Source organism: Lepisma saccharinum, chromosome 23, assembly GCF_977018435.1.
Source record: "Lepisma saccharinum chromosome 23, izLepSacc3.1, whole genome shotgun sequence".
Taxonomy (NCBI): Eukaryota; Metazoa; Arthropoda; class Insecta; order Zygentoma; family Lepismatidae; genus Lepisma; species Lepisma saccharinum.
The window spans coordinates 64,424,350-64,447,512 of NC_139251.1; the positions used below are offsets into that span (position 1 = coordinate 64,424,350).

Sequence of the window (23,163 nt, forward strand, 5' to 3'; positions counted from 1 at the left end):
CAGATGTTGATAAATTGCAGTTGTGTGGGCATCATAAACAGTTAAAGGTAAAAAGGTAAAGTGTTCCCCTGTGCATAGCACCACGCCATGAAGGCGTATAGGGGGTGTGGGGGTAACGCCCCACACTTTCTTGATCCGGTCGTGAGTGGGGGTGATGTGATCAGCATCACGCCCCTGACCGCCTTTACCCCCCAGGGTTTCCCCCAGGTACCCATGTTATTCGACGCTGGGTAGGCGCCGGGGCCGCTTCCACCGTTAGAAAAGTTCCCGGATTTGAACCGGCCGGGGGTCGAACCCGGGACCTTTAGCATGGTAGTCAGACGCGTTACCGACTGAGCCACCGCGGCCACCCCATCATAAACAGTTATGATTTTAAAAATGGAATCAGTAATGTAAATTAATTTGACTATAATTTCTCCAGTTAACTTCTTACACTGGATTTTCTTAATCATGCCTGGTGTTAACAATACACAGAATACATGAAATTATTTTCACACTATCTTTTCCTTAAGTAAACCTTACTCATCTATGTTTTATAGAACTCACGTGCAAGTTTATTAATTAATATAGTAAAGGCTACATAATTATTAGAACGATTAAAACCTGATGGTAAGAGACCAATAGGAAGGCCAAGACGAAGATGGAGGAATAACGTTGAGATGGACCTAAAGGAAATCGGTAGGGATGGAAAAGAGTATATAGATCATGCTCAGGATAGGGACAGAGATGGAAGGCCTGTGTTCCTGCAGCCATAAACCTTCGGGTTTAAGAAGGCTAGAGAGTTTGTTCGTTCGAGTTAGTACATAATCTTCACAGAAACAGCACTTGATTGTTATGTAAGCTAAAGTTGAAGTACACATCATTTTGCCTTGTGCCTAACTTCTTGAAAAAGCTATTTCTCCTAGAAGAACAGCGCTGGAGAGAGCGGCTGCCACAGCATAGATGAAAAACATGGGAAACAGCTGTTCCATGCCAATAGACTGCACTGTTTTCTTTACGCTTTTCGGCGAAGGCTTTTCGATCCATTTTCTGTTCAGGTATTTGAGGAGACCGGCTTCTCTCGCTTTCCCAAAGCTGGAAATATAAAATAATTAAAATTATTTGACCAATACTATAGTATTTTAGGACCACAGATGTGATAGCTCTAAAGCACTGAGATTTTAATTCAATGTTAGCGTTCAATTAATTCTATCAGTCATAAGCTAGGATTTACTTTACATTTTTAAATTTAAAGAAGGAAACAAACTTAGCCCTTCCATGAAACATCTCACATGCAACTGTTTTAGAATTCCAACAAAATGTCATTTTAATATATTTACAATATACAGGGTGAACCTAATATAAATAGACAGATTAAACGCTTTATAAATCGAAAACTGTTTCTTTTATCAGGAAGCATTTAGTACCGTTTTATAGAGAAAGTCTTCAAGTTTACAACCTTCACTGTTCTTTTGTTTTCGTGACGTCAGCATCACGTGAGCGCCCTAGACGTCAGTCGAGTAATATGGCCGCTAGCCAGGCAGAAAAGGCTTTCTGTGTGCTTGAATTTTCAAAAACTAATTCTGTTATTGTCGTACAGCGTCGTTTTAGAACACTGTATGGCAAACAACCACCCACAAGGCAGTCCATCTACGATTGGAGCAAGACATTTGGGGAAACTGTTTTCTGTGCAAGGGGAAAAGTCCTGGGGGAGGAGAACCGGACTATCGCATTGATATCTATCGTGTTACAAAAGGGTCACGACTTAGCCATGTAAACTTCAGGGCATGCTCTTCCAACCATGTAAGTATTTCAGCCATGTTATTAAAATCCTCTTTCTTTCTGTAAAACTTTGAAAGTGTCTATTTCTCTTACGCTCTCCCTGTACATAAACTGAGTACATATTCGCCCCTGATTATTTTTAGTATTTTCAACAGTGTCGAGACAGATTGCACAAGATGTACGTGGAGTATACTTAATTATTGTAAACAATGTCAAGACATAAAAATCTAATGTCTTTCCTATAATATATTTGTCTGTATAAGGATGCCTCAATTGACAATATTACTTGAGTCTTTTGCTCTCAATTCAGGATGATTATATTTCCTAACTTTTAAGTTTTGAATTGAATAAAATCTAAATCAATAGCGCAGTCTTCAAATGAATTTGTGGGAGGAAGTTTAATAAATTATATTATGCGTATACGTATGTTTGTATTATTGTTATTTTATGTTGCTTTTCTCACACATTTTGGCTAATCGCGACGATGAAGCTCAGTGAGGGTTACATGAAATTGACGGGCAATTACAAAGAATTTCCATGCCAAAGCCGGGATTCGAAGCATGGGAGTTCTTTGTGAGTGCCCCTTCATCAACGTAATCTAATCATCACTCATCTTTATAGTCGCGATTAGCCAAGAAATGGGAGAAGCGCGCCTTAAAATATGTAAATTTTCTCTATCGAACCACTTGAGGAATTTCGGGGGGGGGGGGGTAGAGAGTTTCCCGTCCCTAAATAGAAGGTGACATTGATATCTCTTACTTAAACCGTCATTAGAATCGAAATGAATCCCGTCCTTCTTCCAGTCCGATTTAATCAGCATTCTTAGAGAGCAGCATAGTCATTCCACGTCAGATCGACCAGGGCCCCTAGGTCATGATTATTTGATTTGTATGAAATTTGGCACGAAGGTTCAACCATGTCGGGAATGCTTGTATTCCAAATATTACGTTCCTCCGAGAAATAGTTGTAGAGTTATAGCTTGTGGAAGAAGGTGGTGCGCAACAGAAAGTGTGATCCAAATATGAGAAATGAGCCTCAGAGCTAACTCCAGGACTCAATAACTTTGGAACTATTGATCACAGCATAGTGATATTTACACACCAAACAAACCTCTCACAAAGGAACACGGCTTGGATATCTCTTGTCCCTTTTGTGCTACACCATTTCAAAGATCCATCATTTTCCGGTGATTTTTCAATCTTGCATATTCAACCACATATAATATGGATTGGGTGATATATATGGAGACGACATAATGTGTGCATACTGAGCTCACATCAGGGTTACTAGAAAAATTAATGCCACCTTCCTGCTTGGATTACAGTTGTAACAGCAGGCACACAAATTATGAATTTTTTGCCAAATAAGGCTTTTTAAGGCATATTTTAGGGTATTTTATTTGCTAACGTAAACAATTTGAAGGTATTTTGATGCAATACACCTGTTCCTTTGTGAGAGGTTTGTTTGGTGTGTAAATATCACTAGGCTGTGATAAATAGTTCCAAAGTTATTGAGTCCTGAAGCTAGATCTGAGGCTCATTTCTCATATTTGGATCACACTTTCTGTTGCGCACCAACCTTCTTCCACAGGCTATAACTCTAGAACAATTTCTCGGAGGAACGTAATATTTGGAATACAAGCCTTCCGGACATGGTTGAACCTTCGTGCCAAATTTCAATTAAATCAAATAATCATGACCTGGAAGCTTTTCTGAAATTGGTCGATTTGACATGGAATGACCCAGCAGATATTTCATTTCGCGGGTTTGGTTAGCACAGCGCGCTATGACAAGGGTATTCGTATTGGAATAGTTTCATCATATCATCACTAAACATCATTCTCGCGATTAGCTAAAAGTTTCGGACCCACACTTTATCCACACACACACAAATAATACCATGTCAGTGCTCTGCCTATTCGATACATATTTTCGTGGCGTAAGGGGTGGCCCTTTCTGAAGACACCCACATGCCAAACTGGCTTCCATGTAGTGCACCCTGGCAATAGCGGCTTCTGCTGCCTATCGAACGTGCACACCCAAATAAACTGCAATGTAATTATTTTTTTATTATACTTATTCACTGAACACTATCTTCTTCAAAACCTCAAACGTTCCCAGGCCCCATTACCAACCGACGACCGTATGAAATTACCGACCGCATGCCTCGTTTTGCGAGCGCCTGCAGTGCAGACTGAGGAGAGTTCGTTCCACATAAGTAGCAGTGCGCTTAGATACCACTGTTTGCAGCACGCAAGGAGACAGAAAGATTGGCGCCTGTAGCTTGCAGTATTATAGGCTTTACGCACACTGCTGGTGCGGTGTTCCCGACGCAGTGTTACAATCCCATTACAGTTGAGATCGTGTGGAGGAGTAGAGGCAGCCCACACATCATCGTAAATCGAGGAATTATTTTTGGAAAATAATTCCCAACCTGTTCCGAGCATTGCAGGGGCAAGTAAGAAGGGGGGGCAACTGAAAGCGAAATGCGTGTTTTTTTACACAATGTCTTGCATTGCCTTTGCTTAGTGCAGCTTGGACAAAATAAACTGTTCTTGTGTCGCTGCAGTCCATCAACACACGCGGTAGGAACGTCGACCAGTCAGCTGGTTTTTATTGTGTGCTTGTTCATGCGTTACAAAATTGTTGCACTGTTAAAAGCTCGCTCCTGTTTTAGTGCAAAGGTTCGATTTCACGATGGAAGGGAAAACTGTACACAGTGAAAGCATATACGTAATATTTAATTATTTTGTTGAATATTTGGAGGGAAGTTAGCTATAATACGTGCAGCGACTGCAGTAATAATACGGATACGGCGGAAGGGAAAGAAACATTCTGAAGTACGAATCAGGGCAGTGTGGATAGAGTGAGTACTGTTGTTTTCTATAATATTTATTATTCTCTTGATTTTGTTTTGGTCAGTCAGTCGTTAGATATAAAGAACTGCTAGATAGATTACAACTGTTTTTCTGCAAGTGGTCCTTCGATCGGCTACCTTGTTTGCAGGAGCGGCTCGAGATAAAATTTTCACCCGGGCGAGGTGACGCAGGAGGCATGCTCCTACTTTCCACCTTGCTCCAATGTAAATCATGGTCATGTTAGGCTATATAAGTACGGTTTTGATTACGAAAAAATAGCCCTATTTTAAAAATACTTTGAGTCTTACTGACCGTTGAAGAACATGTTTATTGTAGGTATGTGAGTATGCGTTTATTTAATACCGACATAATGACATCAAAATAACAATAATCTCAGCTTAAATCCCTGCATGATTTTACAATATGTTTATTAAGTTATTCAGCAGTAACTTCAATTAATTCTTGACAACAATAAATCCAACTCTTTATTAGCACCCGGTGAAGCTTTAACAGAATCGCACAGCTACAAAGTACTGGTAGCAACGAAAAACAAACTGTTTCAAATGACCTAGCGCTGGCTTGAACAAAAGGGAGGGATCGACTTTAAATGGTAAAGATTATACTAAATTATCCTGTGAATCATTAATGTTTATTATCCAGTTGAGACAAATCTTCAGTGCCCACCGAAAACTATATCCCTTCATACTTAAAGTACAATCGCACAAAGTAACGCATCTAATTTTAATAGAGGTATGAAATTTATGTAAATCACAGTAATTTTATTAATGTTTGTAAGTTTCTTTATTTCTTACTTCATAGTTGTATCTCTTGCATGAAAATTGCTTAATACGATTTGGGTGAACACCCAGAAATCAGACCACGAGTCGCCACTGCACCCTGGACTGCATTTTGCAGACTAACGAGGTTCTGACGTCTGCACTCACAGCCAGTATAATCCTGTATGGGACTTGTACTGGGGAGGGGAGGGGGGGTTTCCTTTCCATATGTGTTTGTTTTTGTCCCTTCGTCCATTTCATCTTATCATCATTCATCATCCTCTTCGCGATTAGCGAAAAGTGGCAGAAACGCGAAGTAAAATTTAATGCACATTTGATGCTCATATCATGTTTCAATAGATGACCTACCAATGATGACGTTGCATGCAAACAGAGTTTGCACAGGCCTCATTATAAGAAGGCATCGGAGTATACGGTTGTGTGCTCAGCGCCAGTGGTTGTCCGTGGCTGGATGCAGGCAGACGTTAATTGGAAGCGTCGATGGACAAAAAAAATGGCATTTAGCAGTAAAACTGGGCAAAACAACAACGATAAACTAAATTTTTAATAAAATTCCAAATAAATTATAACAAAATTACAAAAATTAGCAATCTTCAAACCAATAAATATAATAGTTTATTATAAAGTTATAACCAATATATTAACCAGAAGCATCAAAATGTTATTTATTGTCTTTATTTTGCATTTCTGTAGAGTATTGCCACTATCACACATGTGCAATACAACTACGCTATCGTGAGGCCAGGGAGATTCTACTGGTTCGAAATGCAAATGAGCTGAGAACGACCCCTAAGTCAATATTCTCCTGGTTTTACCAATGTTTCCTAAGTCAACATACGCAGTAGTGTTTTGTTAGAAACACAGAAGTTTAATAAAATTCTGAAGGGAACAGGGACGATTACGTGCCAATTCCGCCCCTCTCTCTACACACAGGTGCCGAAATTCGTGGCGCACTGGTGAGAATAGCGCGCTACGCTTCGAGGGTTCATAGGTTCGAACCCCGGTCCGGGAATGGTTGTTCTTTGTGAGTGTCCTTTCATTTTATTCTGATAGTTGCGTTTAGCCAAAAACTGAAAAGCGACGCTAAATAACAGAAATAAAATCAAACTCTCTACACACACAATTTGCGTAACTTTGGTGGGAGGACAGAATCAAAAAAATTTCCACCCCTTAAAAATATTTTCACAAAAAAATACTTTGCTTAAGTAATATACATACTAATATACAGCTTTACTTAAACATTTTCAAACATTAATTATAATTAATAGTAGCCATGGTTGCTCAGTCGTTAGGGCGTCTGAAAGACCCGTGTTCGATCCCCTGCGGGAAGAGAAGCGGGGTTTTCTCCAACTGTTGAAGCGACTCCGGCGGCCACCCAGCGCGTATAAAGTGGGTACATGGAGAAAACTCTGGGGGGTAAAGGCGGCGAGGGGCGTGGTGCTGATCACGTCACCCCCACGTTCGGCCGTGATCAAGAAAATGTGGGCCCCTAACTCCACACCTCCTATACGCTTTCATGGCGTGGTGCATAGCACAGAGGTACACTTTACTTTTTAATTATAATTAATAATTATTTATTGGAAAATTAACAAGCCCAATAAAAATTTAAGCACACAGTAAACTTTTGTTGGCGCAAGAAATACAGTTTAGCTATAAGCTTCAAGAGAACCTTGCATCTGAAGTTTTTCTAAAGTACAATTTATTGTATGGAGGCAAGCTTGAGTTGAGTCTTTGTTCAAGTCTACTTTATGTACAGATAGGATAATCGGGACCGGACCTACAGTTTAAAGTGGAATCCGATTCACTATGTGCCTCCACCGGATATCGAACCCGGGCAACGAAGTTACAATCATTTAAGGCAAGCAACGTTCACACTTACTAGTGGCTGATTATGGAGAAATATTCCCAGTTCTGCCTGCACATTAACGTGATGTCTTGAGGGAAGTAGCCCTTCAAGGGCCTTATGGCGCAGCGGGGGTGTCCAGGGGCCAGGCCCTCAGCGATCAGCTCAGGAGAAATCATCATGGCCGCCTTCTTGTCGTCGCAGACTTTGTCCAGTCCCTCCTCGCGACGGAACACGTCGATGTCCCCGTCCAACAGCTTCACCGAATTCTCCCACAATTCTTTCAAGGTTCCTGATTGGGCTTTCTGTAACGGAAGAAACGTATGAAAATACATTTTGTTGCGCTTCTGTAATTGGTTGATTTTGTTATTATACGTCCCCTTCCTTTCCCACCCTTTCCTCGTTCAAGGCAAGGTAACAAATGCTTATGGATTTCAATGCCATGCTCGGAACAACGTGAGTTGAGAGAGATATTATAGAAATTTCCCTTTCTAAAAAAATCGCTCAATTTGCAATGATGTGTGGATTGTTCTCGACTCCGTCACACGTAGGGATTGTGCCCGTTCCCTGTGGCCGAGTGGTTAGCACATCGCGCTGCGACGCCAAGAGTCCTGGGCTCGAATCTCGCTCGGGCTTGGTTGTTTGTGAATGTCCATTCATCAATTTCATCATTTCATCACTCATCCATTCCCCATCTTCGTAAATTAGCCAAGAGGCACAAAACGCGAAGTAAAGTAAACTAAATCAATGAAATAAACGTAGGGATTGCAACACTACATGACGAAGAGGAAAGTCAGCCTTTAGATCTCAACTTTTTGTGCGAAGCGAGTCCGAAAGCCCACTGATATAAGCCATAAGAGCCTTTCTGCTTTCTCTACTCGCCGCTGAAAACAACGCCAGGAAGTTGTTCACTTTGAAAAGTTGCTCATGCGAACCTCATTCGAACAGAAACGCTGAAGTAAGTAAGTGAATGGAAGAAATGGCATTCAGTGAATAAATATAATAAACATTAATTGCATTACACATTTATTAGGAGATGAACGTGCGAGTTTTCGAATGCGCAGCAGCCGCTACTGCTCTTATCGATGTACTTTACCAGCAGAACTTCACTCGTTGCGAACATCAAAGGCTGCTGCTGGTCTCTAAAAAGATGTTCTACATGGAGGAGAATATCAAGACTCCCGTCCAAGTTGCTTAGAAACCTGTAGTCAAGGTGGATTCATTTAAATGAGGTTGATTTAAAACGAGGCGGTCGTTTTGAATACAAAATACGGCACTATTTGGTTCTCACGACGATAAAAAATTGAAGGCACATTCAAGGAAAGATTCATAAGCTAAATTTTGATGTAACTCGTTTTTATGTAGGTCTGCTGGTTAATTTTTTTACAAATTGCTGGAAAGATCGACAATATTGTGCGAAGTTACCAAATTTAATTTGCACTTTGTGGTGAATCGGAACCTGTTTATCCCGTTTCGCCACATTCTTCGGCCCACCCTGTATACAGGAATTAGACCCGATGCGTGGGATTGTCAGTTCGCGGTGAAACTTAGTTTGTTTCCCAAGAAACTCGCATGGTGGCGACGAGACTGCCACCTAGCGAGCTTCTCGGGGTTCACGTTTCCTTGTTGAGCGAACCAGTGTTCTCTCCCAGCCGATTCCGATAACATCAACTCCAGCAACGGCGCTCCACGGCGTGATAGCTGCCTGAGTCGATGTGGGCGTGACTCAGCTCTTATCTTCCCGTACACCTGGGACGTCGACTAGAACGTGGAACCTTGCGGACATGGAGTTAAGTATTTTTTTTTTTTTACAAAAAAGATTTAGTTTATCGCGTTACCTTAATTGATCAATTTTTTTTAATCTTTCACCTCCCTTTTCCTCCTTTTTTTTTTACTTAAAAGTTTAGAAAACATCGTGACTTCACTTGCAAAAATAATTTCCTATCGTCGGGGTCTAATTCCTGCAAAATATATAAGTAACCAAAATAAAAGGAATGGTCGACGTGGATCGTCATTGTAAATTTTTTTGTGAAAATCTGTCAAGGGGGGTAAATTGCTAACAGTTTTCTTGTGTGAAACGACTTATTTATAGAGAACAAGTTGTTGATATTGTTGTAAGAAATTAAATACTCTGCACTTGTTAAGCAAATAAAAAGCATTTTGAGAAAATACCTGGGCGCCCTTTAAGATAAGTTCACCCTTTCCCGTAGCAGATATATATATTTTTTTGGAAGGGCAAAAAAAAAAAAAAAAGCAGTTGCATGTTTTTTGTCATATACACGATACTTCGTCGGGAGTGGGACTAGACGAGCCCGCTACAAACTCCGGACCAGCTGGCGGTATATGCGAGAAGGCTTGGAGCGACGCACTATTTAATACCTAAAAAATAAAACTGGGATTTAGTAGTTTGACTAGTGCCCATTTTGATTGTCTGATCCTTGGTTTTTCTCCCTACAGCACCCGAGACACCTGCGATAGAGAAACTAGACATATGGTACTAGTTTACTATCCTTCGGACACATTTATTTGTACAGAAGAGACTACTTACCGTAATAAGTTCCTGTAGCATTGTCGAACATCGGGAAGGTGTTTTGTGTGATGTTGCAATGTTTCATAGCTGAAATTCATGTTGTTCGTTGAAAATTAATTCTCCGACGGAGATAGCGTTTGGCGCGTACATCTGCGTATACCATGAAGTTCGTACACCTTCACCTTCATACACCGTCGTGACTATCATGACGTGTCGTGATTGTGTTTTGTTGGTATCCAGTGTTTCGAACTCCCTGCGTTTGCGACGAGAGTTAGAACTGTGGATCGAGGGTTTGGAGAATGACTTGTGGTGGGTGTGTTGTAAAGTTTGTGCCGGGTGTGGACAAACCATTGGCGCTAGCCCCACGAACCATTGGCGCTAGCCCCACAAACCATTGGCGCGTGAATAGGTTTGTAGGCCACGCAAAGGTTTCAATAGTGAAAAAGATAGCCCCACGAACCATTGGCGCTAGCCCCACGAACCATTGGCGCTAGCCCCACAAACCATTGGCGCGTGGATAGGTTAGTAGGCCACGCAAGGGTTTCAATAGTGAAAAAGATAGCCCCACGAACCATTGGCGCTAGCCCCACAAACCATTGGCGCGTGGATAGGTTAGTAGGCCACGCAAAGGTTTCAATAGTGAAAAAGATAGCCCCACGAACCATTGGCGCTAGCCCCACGAACCATTGGCGCTAGCCCCACAAACCATTGGCGCGTGGATAGGTTAGTAGGCCACGCAAAGGTTTCAATAGTGAAAAAGATAGCCCCACGAACCATTGGCGCTAGCCCCACAAACCATTGGCGCGTGGATAGGTTAGTAGGCCATGCAAAGGTTTCAATAGTGAAAAAGATAGCCCCACGAACCATTGGCGCTAGCCCCACGAACCATTGGCGCTAGCCCCACAAACCATTGGCGCGTGGATAGGTTAGTAGGCCACGCAAAGGTTTCAATAGTTAAAAAGATAGCCCCACGAACCATTGGCGCTAGCCCCACGAACCATTGGCGCTAGCCCCACAAACCATTGGCGCGTGGATAGGTTAGTAGGCCACGCAAAGGTTTCAATAGTGAAAAAGATAACCCCACGAACCATTGGCGCTAGCCCCACGAACCATTGGCGCTAGCCCCACAAACCATTGGCGCGTGGATAGGTTAGTAGGCCACGCAAAGGTTTCAATAGTTAAAAAGATAGCCCCACGAACCATTGGCGCTAGCCCCACAAACCATTGGCGCGTGGATAGGTTAGTAGGCCACGCAAAGGTTTCAATAGTGAAAAAGATAACCCCACGAACCATTGGCGCTAGCCCCACGAACCATTGGCGCTAGCCCCACAAACCATTGGCGCGTGGATAGGTTAGTAGGCCACGCAAAGGTTTCAATAGTTAAAAAGATAGCCCCACGAACCATTGGCGCTAGCCCCACGAACCATTGGAGCTAACCCCACAAACCATTGGCGCGTGGATAGGTTAGTAGGCCACGTAAAGGTTTCAATAGTGAAAAGGATAGCCCCACGAACCATTGGCGCTAGCCCCACGAACCATTGGCGCTAGCCCCACGAACCATTGGCGCGTGGATAGGTTAGTAGGCCACGCAAAGGTTTCAATAGTGAAAAAGATAGCCCCACGAACCATTGGCGCTAGCCCCACGAACCATTGGCGCTAGCCCCACAAACCATTGGCGCTAGCCCCACGAACCATTGGTGCGTGGATAGGTTAGTTGATTAGGTTGGGATACATAGTTAAAATTTGGTGTCAGAACGCGAAAAATAAAGTTAAAAAGAAATAGATTTGATTAAGTTTGTCGACGGGCTTTTCTTGGGTTCCGAAGGTTGAAACACTGCATAACAATTGAAAATCGAGAAAATACAAGGCCGATGCGTCATTCCTACGCGTTATTATTTACGAAGGTGTGCGCGCCATGTTGTGTGTGAGGCAAACGGAAAGGTAGGAGGAAGAAGTAGTCGTAAGGTGAAAAATTGCTCTTACTTTCATCAAACCAACGTCAATACACGTTCAGGAATGTTCCGCGAAGCAGATACGTAAGTTTGAATGTCAAAAATTTGGCAAAAGAGAAGCCGGACGCGCAATTATGTAGGAAGGTGTACTCGCGATATTGTGTCTCAGTCAAGGGAAAACACCTACCAGAAAGACGTTCTGGTAATGTGAAAAATTGCAATTAATTTCATCAAATCAACGTTAATACACCTTCAGGAATGTACCGCGAAGCAGATACGTAAGTATCAATGTCAAAAATTGACGAAACCAAAAAAATAGAGGTGTCCGAAGGATAGTAAATTTTTACCGACATATATATATATGTACATATGTGTTTTGGGGGGGGGTGTTGTTTTCTTTTTTTCTTATTACAGGGAGATAACCAAGGAAAACGCACGTACTTCCAAAATAATGAAAAAATGGGTTGTGACGGATTGTCCCAAACAACATCGTATTTGAACAAGACGTCACAACTTTACTGAAAGTCGAATAATAAGCTGTTAGTCTGACCTCAGGAGGGCTCGGCTCCCCCGAGAACTTAAATGTTCGTTGTGCAGTCCAGGGTGTATGTACAGTCATGGAAAGTAGTTCTTGGGCCACGAGACCTACGATATCGTAATATCTTAAAGCCTGTTGTCTATGCAACCCAAATAACAAAATTGTCTCTTGGATTTGCCTGGCAGACTTGGATTCTCGGGAATGATTGAGTATTGACAGCAGCGTGAGTCATACCCCCAGGCCCAGCCATAACAAACGACAGCTGGGTGCCGTGAGACTACCAGAAAAAAATTCAGGAATTGGTTTCTTAACAACAGCTATTCGTAAGAAAATGTTCTCTTTTTTTATATTAGAGTCATTGTCAAGAAAGTTATCTGAAATGGTGGTTTTCGTCGAATCATCATCGCGCAACACACATGCTGTCAACCCAGAAGTCCTTGAAAAAGATTGGAGTTAAAAGTAACTACTTGACAAATGATAAGACGAATCGATATTCATTAGTCCCAACTTAGAATTTTGTGTAAGACATGGATCATCATGTCCTATCATCCATTTCATAACTTCATTAATCATCCTCATCGCCTTTGTTGACGCCAAGTGCTAGAAAAGCAATATAAAATAAGCAAAATTAAGAAATTAATAAATGACATTTTCAGCGATTTCACGCAGCGACTCAGTTGCATGTAGACAAAGTTTCATTAATTGGGAACCAAGGGCCTCGTTGTGTTTCATTGTCATTTTCCCTCCACTTTGCCTACCGCGATTAACCTGATGTTGATTAATGCACAATCCACAAAGTGCACCAAAGGTATGAATAGGTAAACTATGTGATATTATGCTAATTTAGAATTTAGTAATAAAATGTGAATTTTGGGGGGTTCAGTTAAGTGGCTGCACATCCATTACGTAATCGCGATATCATCAAATTGTACGAAGCGTGTCTACTCCTACGTAAAGTGTCAGTCCCCGTCATAGGCGTGCGCAGACTCTCTGATTAGGGGGGATAGCCTTGATGATAGTTCAGACCGGAAAAGAATAACGTAATTTCATCTCACTTGTTTAAATTTTATTGCATTGATGGGTGTGTTTATATATACACCCCTCCCCCGCCCCACACACACATATAAATACATACATACATACATATATATATACAACACACACACACACACACACACACACATATATATATATATATATACTTATATACCAACAGTAAAAATCATATAAATTGTCTCTCAAATGTGCGCGTTCCTTTTCCTCCAAACAATTGTTCATGCACTTAAGAGAAAACCTTTTAGCAGCAGTACTTCTCTCCTCGGTAATTTAAAATGCATTACAGAAAACAAATTGCGAGCGAAGCGACCAATAAATTTTCAGATCTAAATTTTTGCAAAATGAAAACAATGTCGATTTAATATGGGGAAAAAAATTCATGGAGCGCCATATTATTCTCTTTTACAATTTTTTTCATTTAGATCGTTTGGCGTCCAGGGTTAACTCCCGTCGACCCGTAGCTACGGCTCTGAACTTGACTAGACTGCAAAAAAAGCACACATTGCGAGCGAAGCGAGCAAGAACATTTTACAAAAGGTATTTATATTTGTATAAAATTTGAAATCAAGGGGGCAATTGCAGCTCTGTCCCCCCCCCGCAGGTGCTCTTGGCAGTCTGGAAGAAATAATGCAAGAAAGACGTGAAAACAAAATCCATCTTGAGTATCCTTTTGTCCTGCTACTCTTAGATTCTGCTACTCTTGCTTTGCTTTACTTCCATGTTTGCCCCTAAAATTGATTTTCGTTCAAGGTTGTGGGGGGCTGTGGTTTCGCCACTGCACCCCCTTCCCCCGTAGTTGCTTTGAACTTTCATCGGCTTGAAAATACTTAATTTTCTTTAAGAGTATAATATAGTTTAATAATGGCGATAGGATTCATCTATCCTAAATTTCTAGGTGAAAATATAATAATATAGGGGCATAGATGTCTGGAAGGGGGGCAAGGATTGACACATCTTTCCCTTAGAAAACGAATGTCAACCAAAAAGTACGTTTTCACATGTATAATTTGATTTCAGTCATAATAATTTACATTAATTATGCAGGAATGCGATAATGCAACACAATTATCGGGGTAATATGCCCCATGGAAAAATACCTTGCTTGTCTCTTCGTGGAAAAAATCTGCAGACGTCCATGATTAGGGGGGCATTTGCTCTCCCCCTGGGCCCCCTGGGCGCACGCATATGATCCCCGTGATGGAAGATGTAGCGCAAAGCCAGGGCTTTAAGATCAAACTTGTTTTGTTATTGTTTTTTTTAGTAATTACCTCAGTTTTCTTCCTCAGAAGTTAAATTATTCATGACGACGATTTATGATTACATTAAAGACATGAATGAACATACACAATGGACCCATTTTGGTCGGAAGTCAACTCGGAACCTTGTTCGGCAAGAAATACAAATATCCATAAGGCATGAGTGTTTCATTGGAGATGTTCCTCTACTTCCGTCATTTTATCACTAATATATTTCTTTAATATACAATAATAAATCACAACTACCTAAAAATAAATATTATTTTGCATTTTCGCGTGCATATGTTTTTTTTACGGTTAGAGTGTGAACTGGTACCTGTTTATTTAGATTGTTCTTTATGTTTCGTGTGTAGTTAAAGATAGGAAAAATGCTTGAGGAACGATTAGGGCTATAAGAATTCCGTCCGTGACGGAGTGGTTAGCACAGTGCGCTACGATGTCCGATGTCCTGGGTTCGAATCCCGTCGCGCGTATGGGTGTTCTTCGTGAGTGCCCCTTCATCAATTGCATCATATCACTCATCCTCGTCGTCGCGATTAGCAAGAGGTGAAAGAAAAACGACGCTAAATAAGAAAATAAAAAGACTTATAAGAATCATTCTTATTTCCGGACGTGTCCTACATTTTATAGTTGTGTCTGGCCTCCGGAAGGAATTTGAAAGAAATCTCAAATGCCTTATACGTATTTTGGGCATCACGTAACTTCAAATTAGATGGAGAAACAGAAAAACTGAGGCGAGTCTAAGATAATGTGGTTCCTTGGAGAAGTATGCTTAAATCAAAGAGTGTGCATGGTTGCTACTGGATGTTCGGAAAAGCTCAGAAATTACTTCACGATTTTCTAGATCCGGAAAAGTCCGGATATATGTATAAAAATGCTTACTTTGTGAAGTTTTATCGATATAAGTGTCGGTAATTTGTTCGAAGTAACAAGTAATTACTCTCCTTATTGGAGAAATAAGGCACACAATTTTGTTTTTCCCAGTGTATAGTAGTACCAGACTTTGTTTACGAAATTGTGAATTTTTTCCTTCCCGAATTCATGGATTGTTTTCTCTTCCTGGCCCCACATCGATGAAAAACGTTCTGTCTTACATACACAAGTTGAAATCACATACAGCCGTGCTATTAATTAGCAGTTGAGGAATTTTGAACTCAACCGTTCACTTCAACATTAATTTTTGAACTGAAGATGTCATACTCTTGTTATATGCTAAGATGTCCTAATAAATACGTTCGTGTCCAACATTTTGAGACAATTTGTCTTACTCTCCGCTGAAGAGCGATCTGATAGCCCTATGCGTGATGAGAACAGTTTTTACTCAATTTCTGATATCATTCATTCCAGCATTTCCTTCAACTTCTAAAGGGTCCCGGGTTCGAATTCCGGTCGGGCTTAGTTGTTTGTGAATGTCCATTCATCAATTTCATCATTTCATCACTCATCCCCATCTTCGCAAATTAGCCAAGAGGCACAAAACGCGAAGTAAAATAAACTAAATCAATCAATCAATCAATCAACCTTCAACTTCTATTACCTTGTTATTGCCTCCAATGCTTACACAACTTTTCCTTCGTGCTCGACCTTTGGGTTCAGAAATGTTTACAACACCCCCATCTCCCACGTGTAAATAGCAGGAGGCAACAACACACTGGAAGACCATAATGTATACAACTTGTTTACTACAAATTTTACGAAAATATTAGAATGATAGCTTGATATAACTGTGGATTGGAACGAACGAAATAAAATACCTGTTTTATACGCACACTGGAACGAGGGAAGGCCAGCTGTGAGTCACTCTGGCAGTGAAGGTCATTGATCGAAGCAGTTGGTGCTTGCTTCCTACAAGCAGACGCCTTATCTTTCCTCAAGGAAATACGGAAATCTTCGTTACTTTTTTTCGCCAGACTAATGGTGAACATTTACAGGAACGTAAGGAGTAGTATCGTATTCTATTGGAATTAGATTTCGTGGTGTTTGAAAGATATCATAACAATATGTAAATCTCTTTTGTGACCTACACTGAACTTATTTTAAAGTTTCATTGACACGTGAAAGCGGAAATTCAGAGATCCTTCTTCCTTACGATTTCTAAACAACCGAAGAGTGTGGTGAACGTGAAACTACTTATTGTTCGCAGCAATGATATGTATTATACAAATGGTCTCTAATCAAAAACCCTATTACATCACAGGAAGTGATATTTAAAACAATTCTACCACGTATCCAACGTAACCAATATTCAGATTGATTCCAAGCTTCTGTTTGGGTTATTTTGTGTCGCATTTTTACCTCTTGCGATAATCGCGACGATGAAGATGATGGGTAATGATACGAATGCAATGCTACATCTAAGCCTCAACAGGTTTCAAAAATGGATCCTCTGGCTTTGTATAGAGTTACGGTGATTTTTATTTTTATTTTCATTTGCTATTTTAAGTCCACGTTATGCACCCAGAGGTTAATCGAGACTGCATCTACAGTTTAAAGTGGGATCCTAACCACTGTGTCTCCACCGGGTATCGAACCGGGGAATCCTTGATTACAAGGCGACTCCTCTACTACAGCGCCATCGGGAAGGATGAGAGAGAGAGAGAGAGAGAGTTACGGTGACTACGATAATGAAGAATTGAAAGTAGCAGAACGACTAAGCTATTCTTTTGTCAATATTGGGATTGTTAATGAATGTTATGAATGTCAGTTCAAATTGAAAAAAAATAAACTAAAAAATTTCCAGAGTGCCGTTACAAATCGTTAATTTTTCTCTCTCCACACATTACTTTGCTACTATGTAGATATTTGCATGCTAAGACGTAGAAAGTGCTGCATATTCAGTGTGTGGAATTGAGATTTATTTCTGAGAATGGAGTGAGTAGTGGGAAAAGGATTACCTCACATGTTTGGATTATACCCCCCTCCCCCCCTACACACACGCACACAAAATATATCGGCTGTTGTTCTTATAAGGAAATATAACATGTATGAATTGTGTCAAGAAATATTGGAGCCTATTCACATCCCTACGGAACTTGAAAGAAAGCCCACGTAGAGATTGGGAAGTTTTGTTCCGACAAAATCGGGATGTATAGTAAATTAATAAGCAAAGTCCTACCTTGTGCTTTGCACCAAGCCATGAAGGCGTATAGGGAATGTGGAGTTAGTGGAGTTGGGGCCCAACGCTTTCTTCATCAGGCCGAAGGTGGGAATGATGTGATCAGCACCACGCTCCTGGCCGCCTTACCCCCCCCCCTTCCCCAGAGTTTCCTCCAGGTACCCACTTTATACGACGCTGGGTGGGCACCGAAGCAGCTTGAACAGGTGGACAAAATTCCGATTATCACTCGTCGGGGATCGAACCCAGATCTCTCGCATGGTAATAAAACGCCCTAACGACTGTGCTACTGCGGCACATACAGTAATTAAGGCAAGAATTGTTTTAGCGTTTCGTTCAACGTTTTTAGGGGAATCATTTTCGGAGATATAACATGTAGCTCTTGTCGGTTCTGCGACCTGGCTTGAGAAAAGGCGAATTTCTGAAGAACAACATTCCACCTGACAAGTCACGTGGCTTTCCTACATTTCCTGTGCCTGTTGGCTTTTGCATGAAAGACGAGTTGCTCTTGAGACAGACAGAATCACCCGATCACCTAATGGTGCAATGTGTGTTGCCTACCCTTCCGGCATTATTTACTGCCATTAAAGTCTTATGGGGAAGAACTTTTTTCCACCACTGTACAGTCATGGAAAAAAGTTCTTCCCCATAAGGCTTTAATAGGAGCAAGTAATGCAGGAGGGTAGGCAACACATATTGCACCCTTCGATGATCGGGTGATTTTGCCTGTCTTAACACCGAGAAATGTGTTCCACGCGAAGGTCAACATGACAGGAAAGCAAAGAGGGTCACGTGACTATTGGTTACGTGGAGTGTTGTGCTTCTCCACGTCCCCAGTTCTTGATCCACATTGCACGCATTGCACGCTTAATTATGATTTTCCCAATTGTAAATCTATCAGACGTGTCTCCCGATTTAGTCGGGACAGTCTTTTACTTTGAATTCCTGTTTGTCATAGGCGTAACTTGACGGGAGCAGAAAGGGCATTTGTAACCCCCCCCCAAAAAAAAATCAGGTTTCTTAAAGCTGCTAAAACAGGAATTAAATACTATGATTTGACGCGTCCAAAAAAAGTATTATATTGAAAGATTGTTCCCAAATACATAGATAGCAATTTAATACTTTGAAAGTGTCTCAGATTTGTTTATTATGTCACATCTTAGTGTGGCACAGGTCTACTACAAAAGTGGAATTTCGTAACAGAAATATGAACCCACTCCTTTTATTTCGTAGCCGATTTCATCTTGAAACTGAAATTAAGAATATTAGTTAACAATGTCATTGGTAAACAATAAAAAAATGTGTTAGACCCAATTCTTTAATACCTTATCATAATCTTTATCGCAAGTTTAAATTTTGTTGTAAGTCCACTTTACGCAAAAAAAAAAAAGGTAAAGTTCTCACCTGTGCTTAGCGCTACGCCATGAAGTCGTATAGGGGGTGTGGAGGTAAAGCCCCACACTTTCTTGATTCGTTCGTGAGTGGGGGTGATGTGATCAGCATCACGCCGCCCCACACTTTCTTGATTCGTTCGTGAGTGTGGGTGATGTGATCAGCATCACGCCCCTGACCGCCTTTACCCCCAGGGTTTCCCCCAGGTACCCATGTCATTCGACGCTGGGTGGGCGCCGGGGTCGCTTCCAACGTTAGAAAAGTTCCCGGGCTTGAACCGGCCGGGGATCGAACCCGGGGCCTATAGCATGGTAGTCAGACGCGTTACCGACTGAGTCACCGGCACAGATAGACTAATCTGAAGTGCATACAGTTTAAAGTGGGATCCGAACCACTATGTGCGATCACCTGGTATCGTACCCGAGACTCCTTGATTACAAGGCCTTACCACTACGCCGTCAGTGAGGCGCACACAATCTTTGTATTTCGACCTTTTTAAACCTATATGTAGCATATAAGAGGTTTTTTAACGTTGCTATGCCTCTATGGATTGTATTTAGCCAGTATTCGAGCACATAGCGTCAGGTTTCATAGAATATAAGCTTCTCTTCCATGTTTATGGTTTCCTGTCTGCAGTAGAAAAACTGGCAGGTTCCCATTGCTTTTCTTTCAATAGTCTTCCAATGGTTGCATATCATATCACTCAAATTTGATTCATTCGTTGCGAACACAATCCCCGATGGCGGAGTGGGATCGTGGGCGCCTTGTAATTAAGGGATCCCGGGTTCGATACTCGGTGGAGGAACATAGTGGTTCGGATCCCCCTTTAAACTGTAGGTCCATTCACGATTAGCCTAACAGGACATAAAGTGGACTTAAGACACCAAATCAAGCAACCAACACAATCCCGTTATTGTCGAGATTATCGAATCCAGAACCTTCGTCGCGAATAACATAAGCAGGAAGACAATGTGAAATAACCGAACAGAAACAGAACCAAAAACCTACATCGGATAGATTGGATTAAGTCGACGATACAGCACGGGTTCTGAAATGAAAAAGAATACGAAAGTTGAAGGACCTCTATACGCACCCACTTTTCCTCCACTCAATGGGGAAGATATCCTTCTAGCTGAGAAGCCTTTTGTAGGAGTGCCCTGAGGGAACTTCAAGGCCACGACGATAAAGTGTTCTACGTGCAATGACGGGACCAAATCATACGTCAGATAGCTGTGTTCCTCCTTATTTCGTACGCCATTGATAACTGGAACACGTGACCTCGTCTTTGGTAGAGCAGAAGCCTGCTTGCTTGCCACCACCCTTTAGTTCAGTGACCTTCGCCCGTAGTCAGCAAGAGTGAATGACTCACCAGATACTTGTTGTCTGTGAGGCTACACAAGAATAGATATTTCGTTAGTGGCTGTAAGTATTATTTCATCTGCAGTTATATCAGTTAACATTTCAAATGGTTACGTTAGTGATAAACATGTAAATTAGTTCTCGAGAGTGAACGTTTTATCTATTTGAACGGGGGATTTTTATACAGCCTGCATGTATTATATTTTCCTGAAACAAGAAGAAATTCGAAGACGCAAAAAGAGTTGTATAAGAGTAGTTAACAAAAGGAAAAAGAAGAAGAAAACGAAAATGTAAATGCTGAAATAAATTATGGTAGAGATCGAGTGAATAACATTTTGTCATGGGGCCTCCTCAATGGCGTAGTGATAACGTCGTCGCCTTGTAATCAGTGGATCCCGGGTTTGATACACGACACGGTGGATGCACATAGTGGTTAGTATCCCACTTTAAACTGAAGGTCGAGTCCAGATTAGCATATCTGTGCACCAAACCAAAACTAAGAAAGAAATTGTCACAGTGTAAGAAAATTTCATGTTCAACCAGATACGAAACAAAAGGGAATAATATATTGCAGGTTGGAGTTCACATCTGTAGCATCTAACCAGCACAATTATGAATCGCAACATGTCGTATCAGATCCATTTTTATTATACATGTATGATAATATAAGGGAAGTAGAGGAAAGAGAAAACCAAGCGAAACACGGACGCCTTCTCCAGAATTTCAAATCTCGTTACGTAAGGTTCTGGGTTGGAGTCCCGAACAGGCATGACTTTCTTGTTCTTGCCCTTTATCTGCTTCATTTCATCATAATTCATCGTTATGGTTTACCTGCAGGGAAAGAATAATGACAATAATTGCCAATACAAAGCCAATGACAAACAGAACAACTCGATTACGGAGGTGCGAAGAAGAAACGAGACTTGACAGTTTCTCCGTCTCTCGGTTTGTCGAATTGAAAATTGCTCTCCCGTTCTCGGTCTCGATTAGTTAAATATAGAAATCGAAAATGTATGTGAATGAATATACATGTATTTTATATATTCCGGTTTTGTAGGAGATTTCGTGAGAGATGAAGTAAGTACTCTTCCATCGTATTCATTTTTATAATTTTTATTCCCTGTTCGATGATCGCGACGATAAGGACGAGTGACCATTACATGAAATTGATGACGAAATAGTCAAACACCCCCGACAAGGACGGTACTCAAACCCGGGAACTTTGGCGACGATATCGAATGTCAATCACTTAATGAGCTTGACCACCGAGCCTGCTTAATGTTGTTTCTGTCAGGTAATTCGTAATAACTATCATTTGCTTCATAATTTATCTTATTGTTGTGATTAACCTGAATTCAAAGAATTAGTTGAAAGGCAAAAATGCAAGATTGAATGTCTCTGATGTTACTTCGAGCCGAATAATATGACGTGGTATTATGATATGAATTTTTTAATCATATAATATGCCTATTCATTCCATTGATTGATCCCAATTGAGCACACAAAATATGCTATAATGTCCACTCCATGGAGGAGTGGTTAGCACAGCGCGCTACGATGCCATGGGTCCCTGGTTAGAATCTCGACTTGGGCGTGGGTGTCCTTGGTAAGTGTCCCTTCGTCAATTTCATCACAGCATCACTCATCTTCATCGTCGCTATTTGCCAAAAGTGAAAGAATAGCAAATCTAAATAACAAACATCCAATCAAATCGAACATCTCTACCGATTTAATTCTATACGGTACCGAATTCCCACTTTATTACTGCATCTTAAGTCATTTTACAGCATCTCAATTGTTTTCCGATTCGAAAACATTTGGAATGTTGTTTTGTGCAGTTGATTGTGCATTGTTTCGTTGTTTGGATTGTTTAATTAACGTCGCATTAATTAGTTTTAGACCAATCGTGACGGGGGAAGCAAGAGCACAAAGGAAGCGAAAAAGACAAGGAAGAGACCACGGCTTTCTTTAAAGATAGCATCCCGTGAATACAACTCAAGTGACTGCAGAATATTATGAATAAAATTTATTTCGCTTTTTCCTTTTACTTCTATTTCAGTTATTTTACTTCGCTTTTCTTCTACCACTCGCGTTACTCGTGTCGGTGAGGAAGAATTATAAACTCGTGAAATGGACGATGGTACAAAAAAATATATGCCTCTCCCACGGTTCGAAACTGTCAGTACAAAATATTGTCTTATTTTTAAAATTTACGGGCAAATATGGTTTGTCACGTAGCAATTTTCGCTTATCTATTTCTCAAGGGGTTCCTTTGCCTCTCTGATGTCGTAGTGGTAACGTCTTCGCCATGTAATGAAAGGCTTCCGAATTCAATACCAAATAGAGAGGATTTGGTTCGGATCCCATTTTAATCTGTAGGTCCAGTGCATGAACTGGACTTAAACAATTAACGTGTGGCATGTGGTCTGTGATGAGAACCATCATTTCAGCGAACCTTCTTGACAATGACTCTAATATCACTTGAAAGAATAGTATTTCCTTACGAGTAGCTTCGTCAAGAAACCAGTTACTGAAATTTTCTTCTGGAGGCATCGTAGCACCCAGCTGTTTGTTGTGGCTGGGGCATGAGTCATGTGACTCATGCTATCAAAGCTCAATCCTTCCCGAGAACTCAGAATCACCAGGCAAACTTAAGCGAATATTTTGTTATTTGGGTTGCATAAACAACAGGCTTAAGACGTTACGA

The 23,163-nt window shown here is 41.1% G+C and overlaps 1 protein-coding gene across 1 annotated transcript in view; it reads right to left on the bottom strand.

Annotated features, from left to right (window-relative positions):
• Nucleotides 1-874: 874 nt before the first annotated feature.
• Nucleotides 875-23,163, bottom strand: part of LOC145977732 (uncharacterized) — a 54,851-nt gene continuing 32,562 nt past the window's right edge. The window contains exons 3-4 of the mRNA XM_083109982.1: nt 7,295-7,563; nt 875-1,074 (exon numbers count right to left, since the gene is read on the bottom strand). Coding sequence (XP_082966108.1) covers nt 876-1,074; nt 7,295-7,440 — 345 coding nt within the window. The 5' untranslated portion in view covers nt 7,441-7,563 and the 3' untranslated portion in view covers nt 875. The remainder of the gene's footprint in view (nt 1,075-7,294; nt 7,564-23,163) is intronic.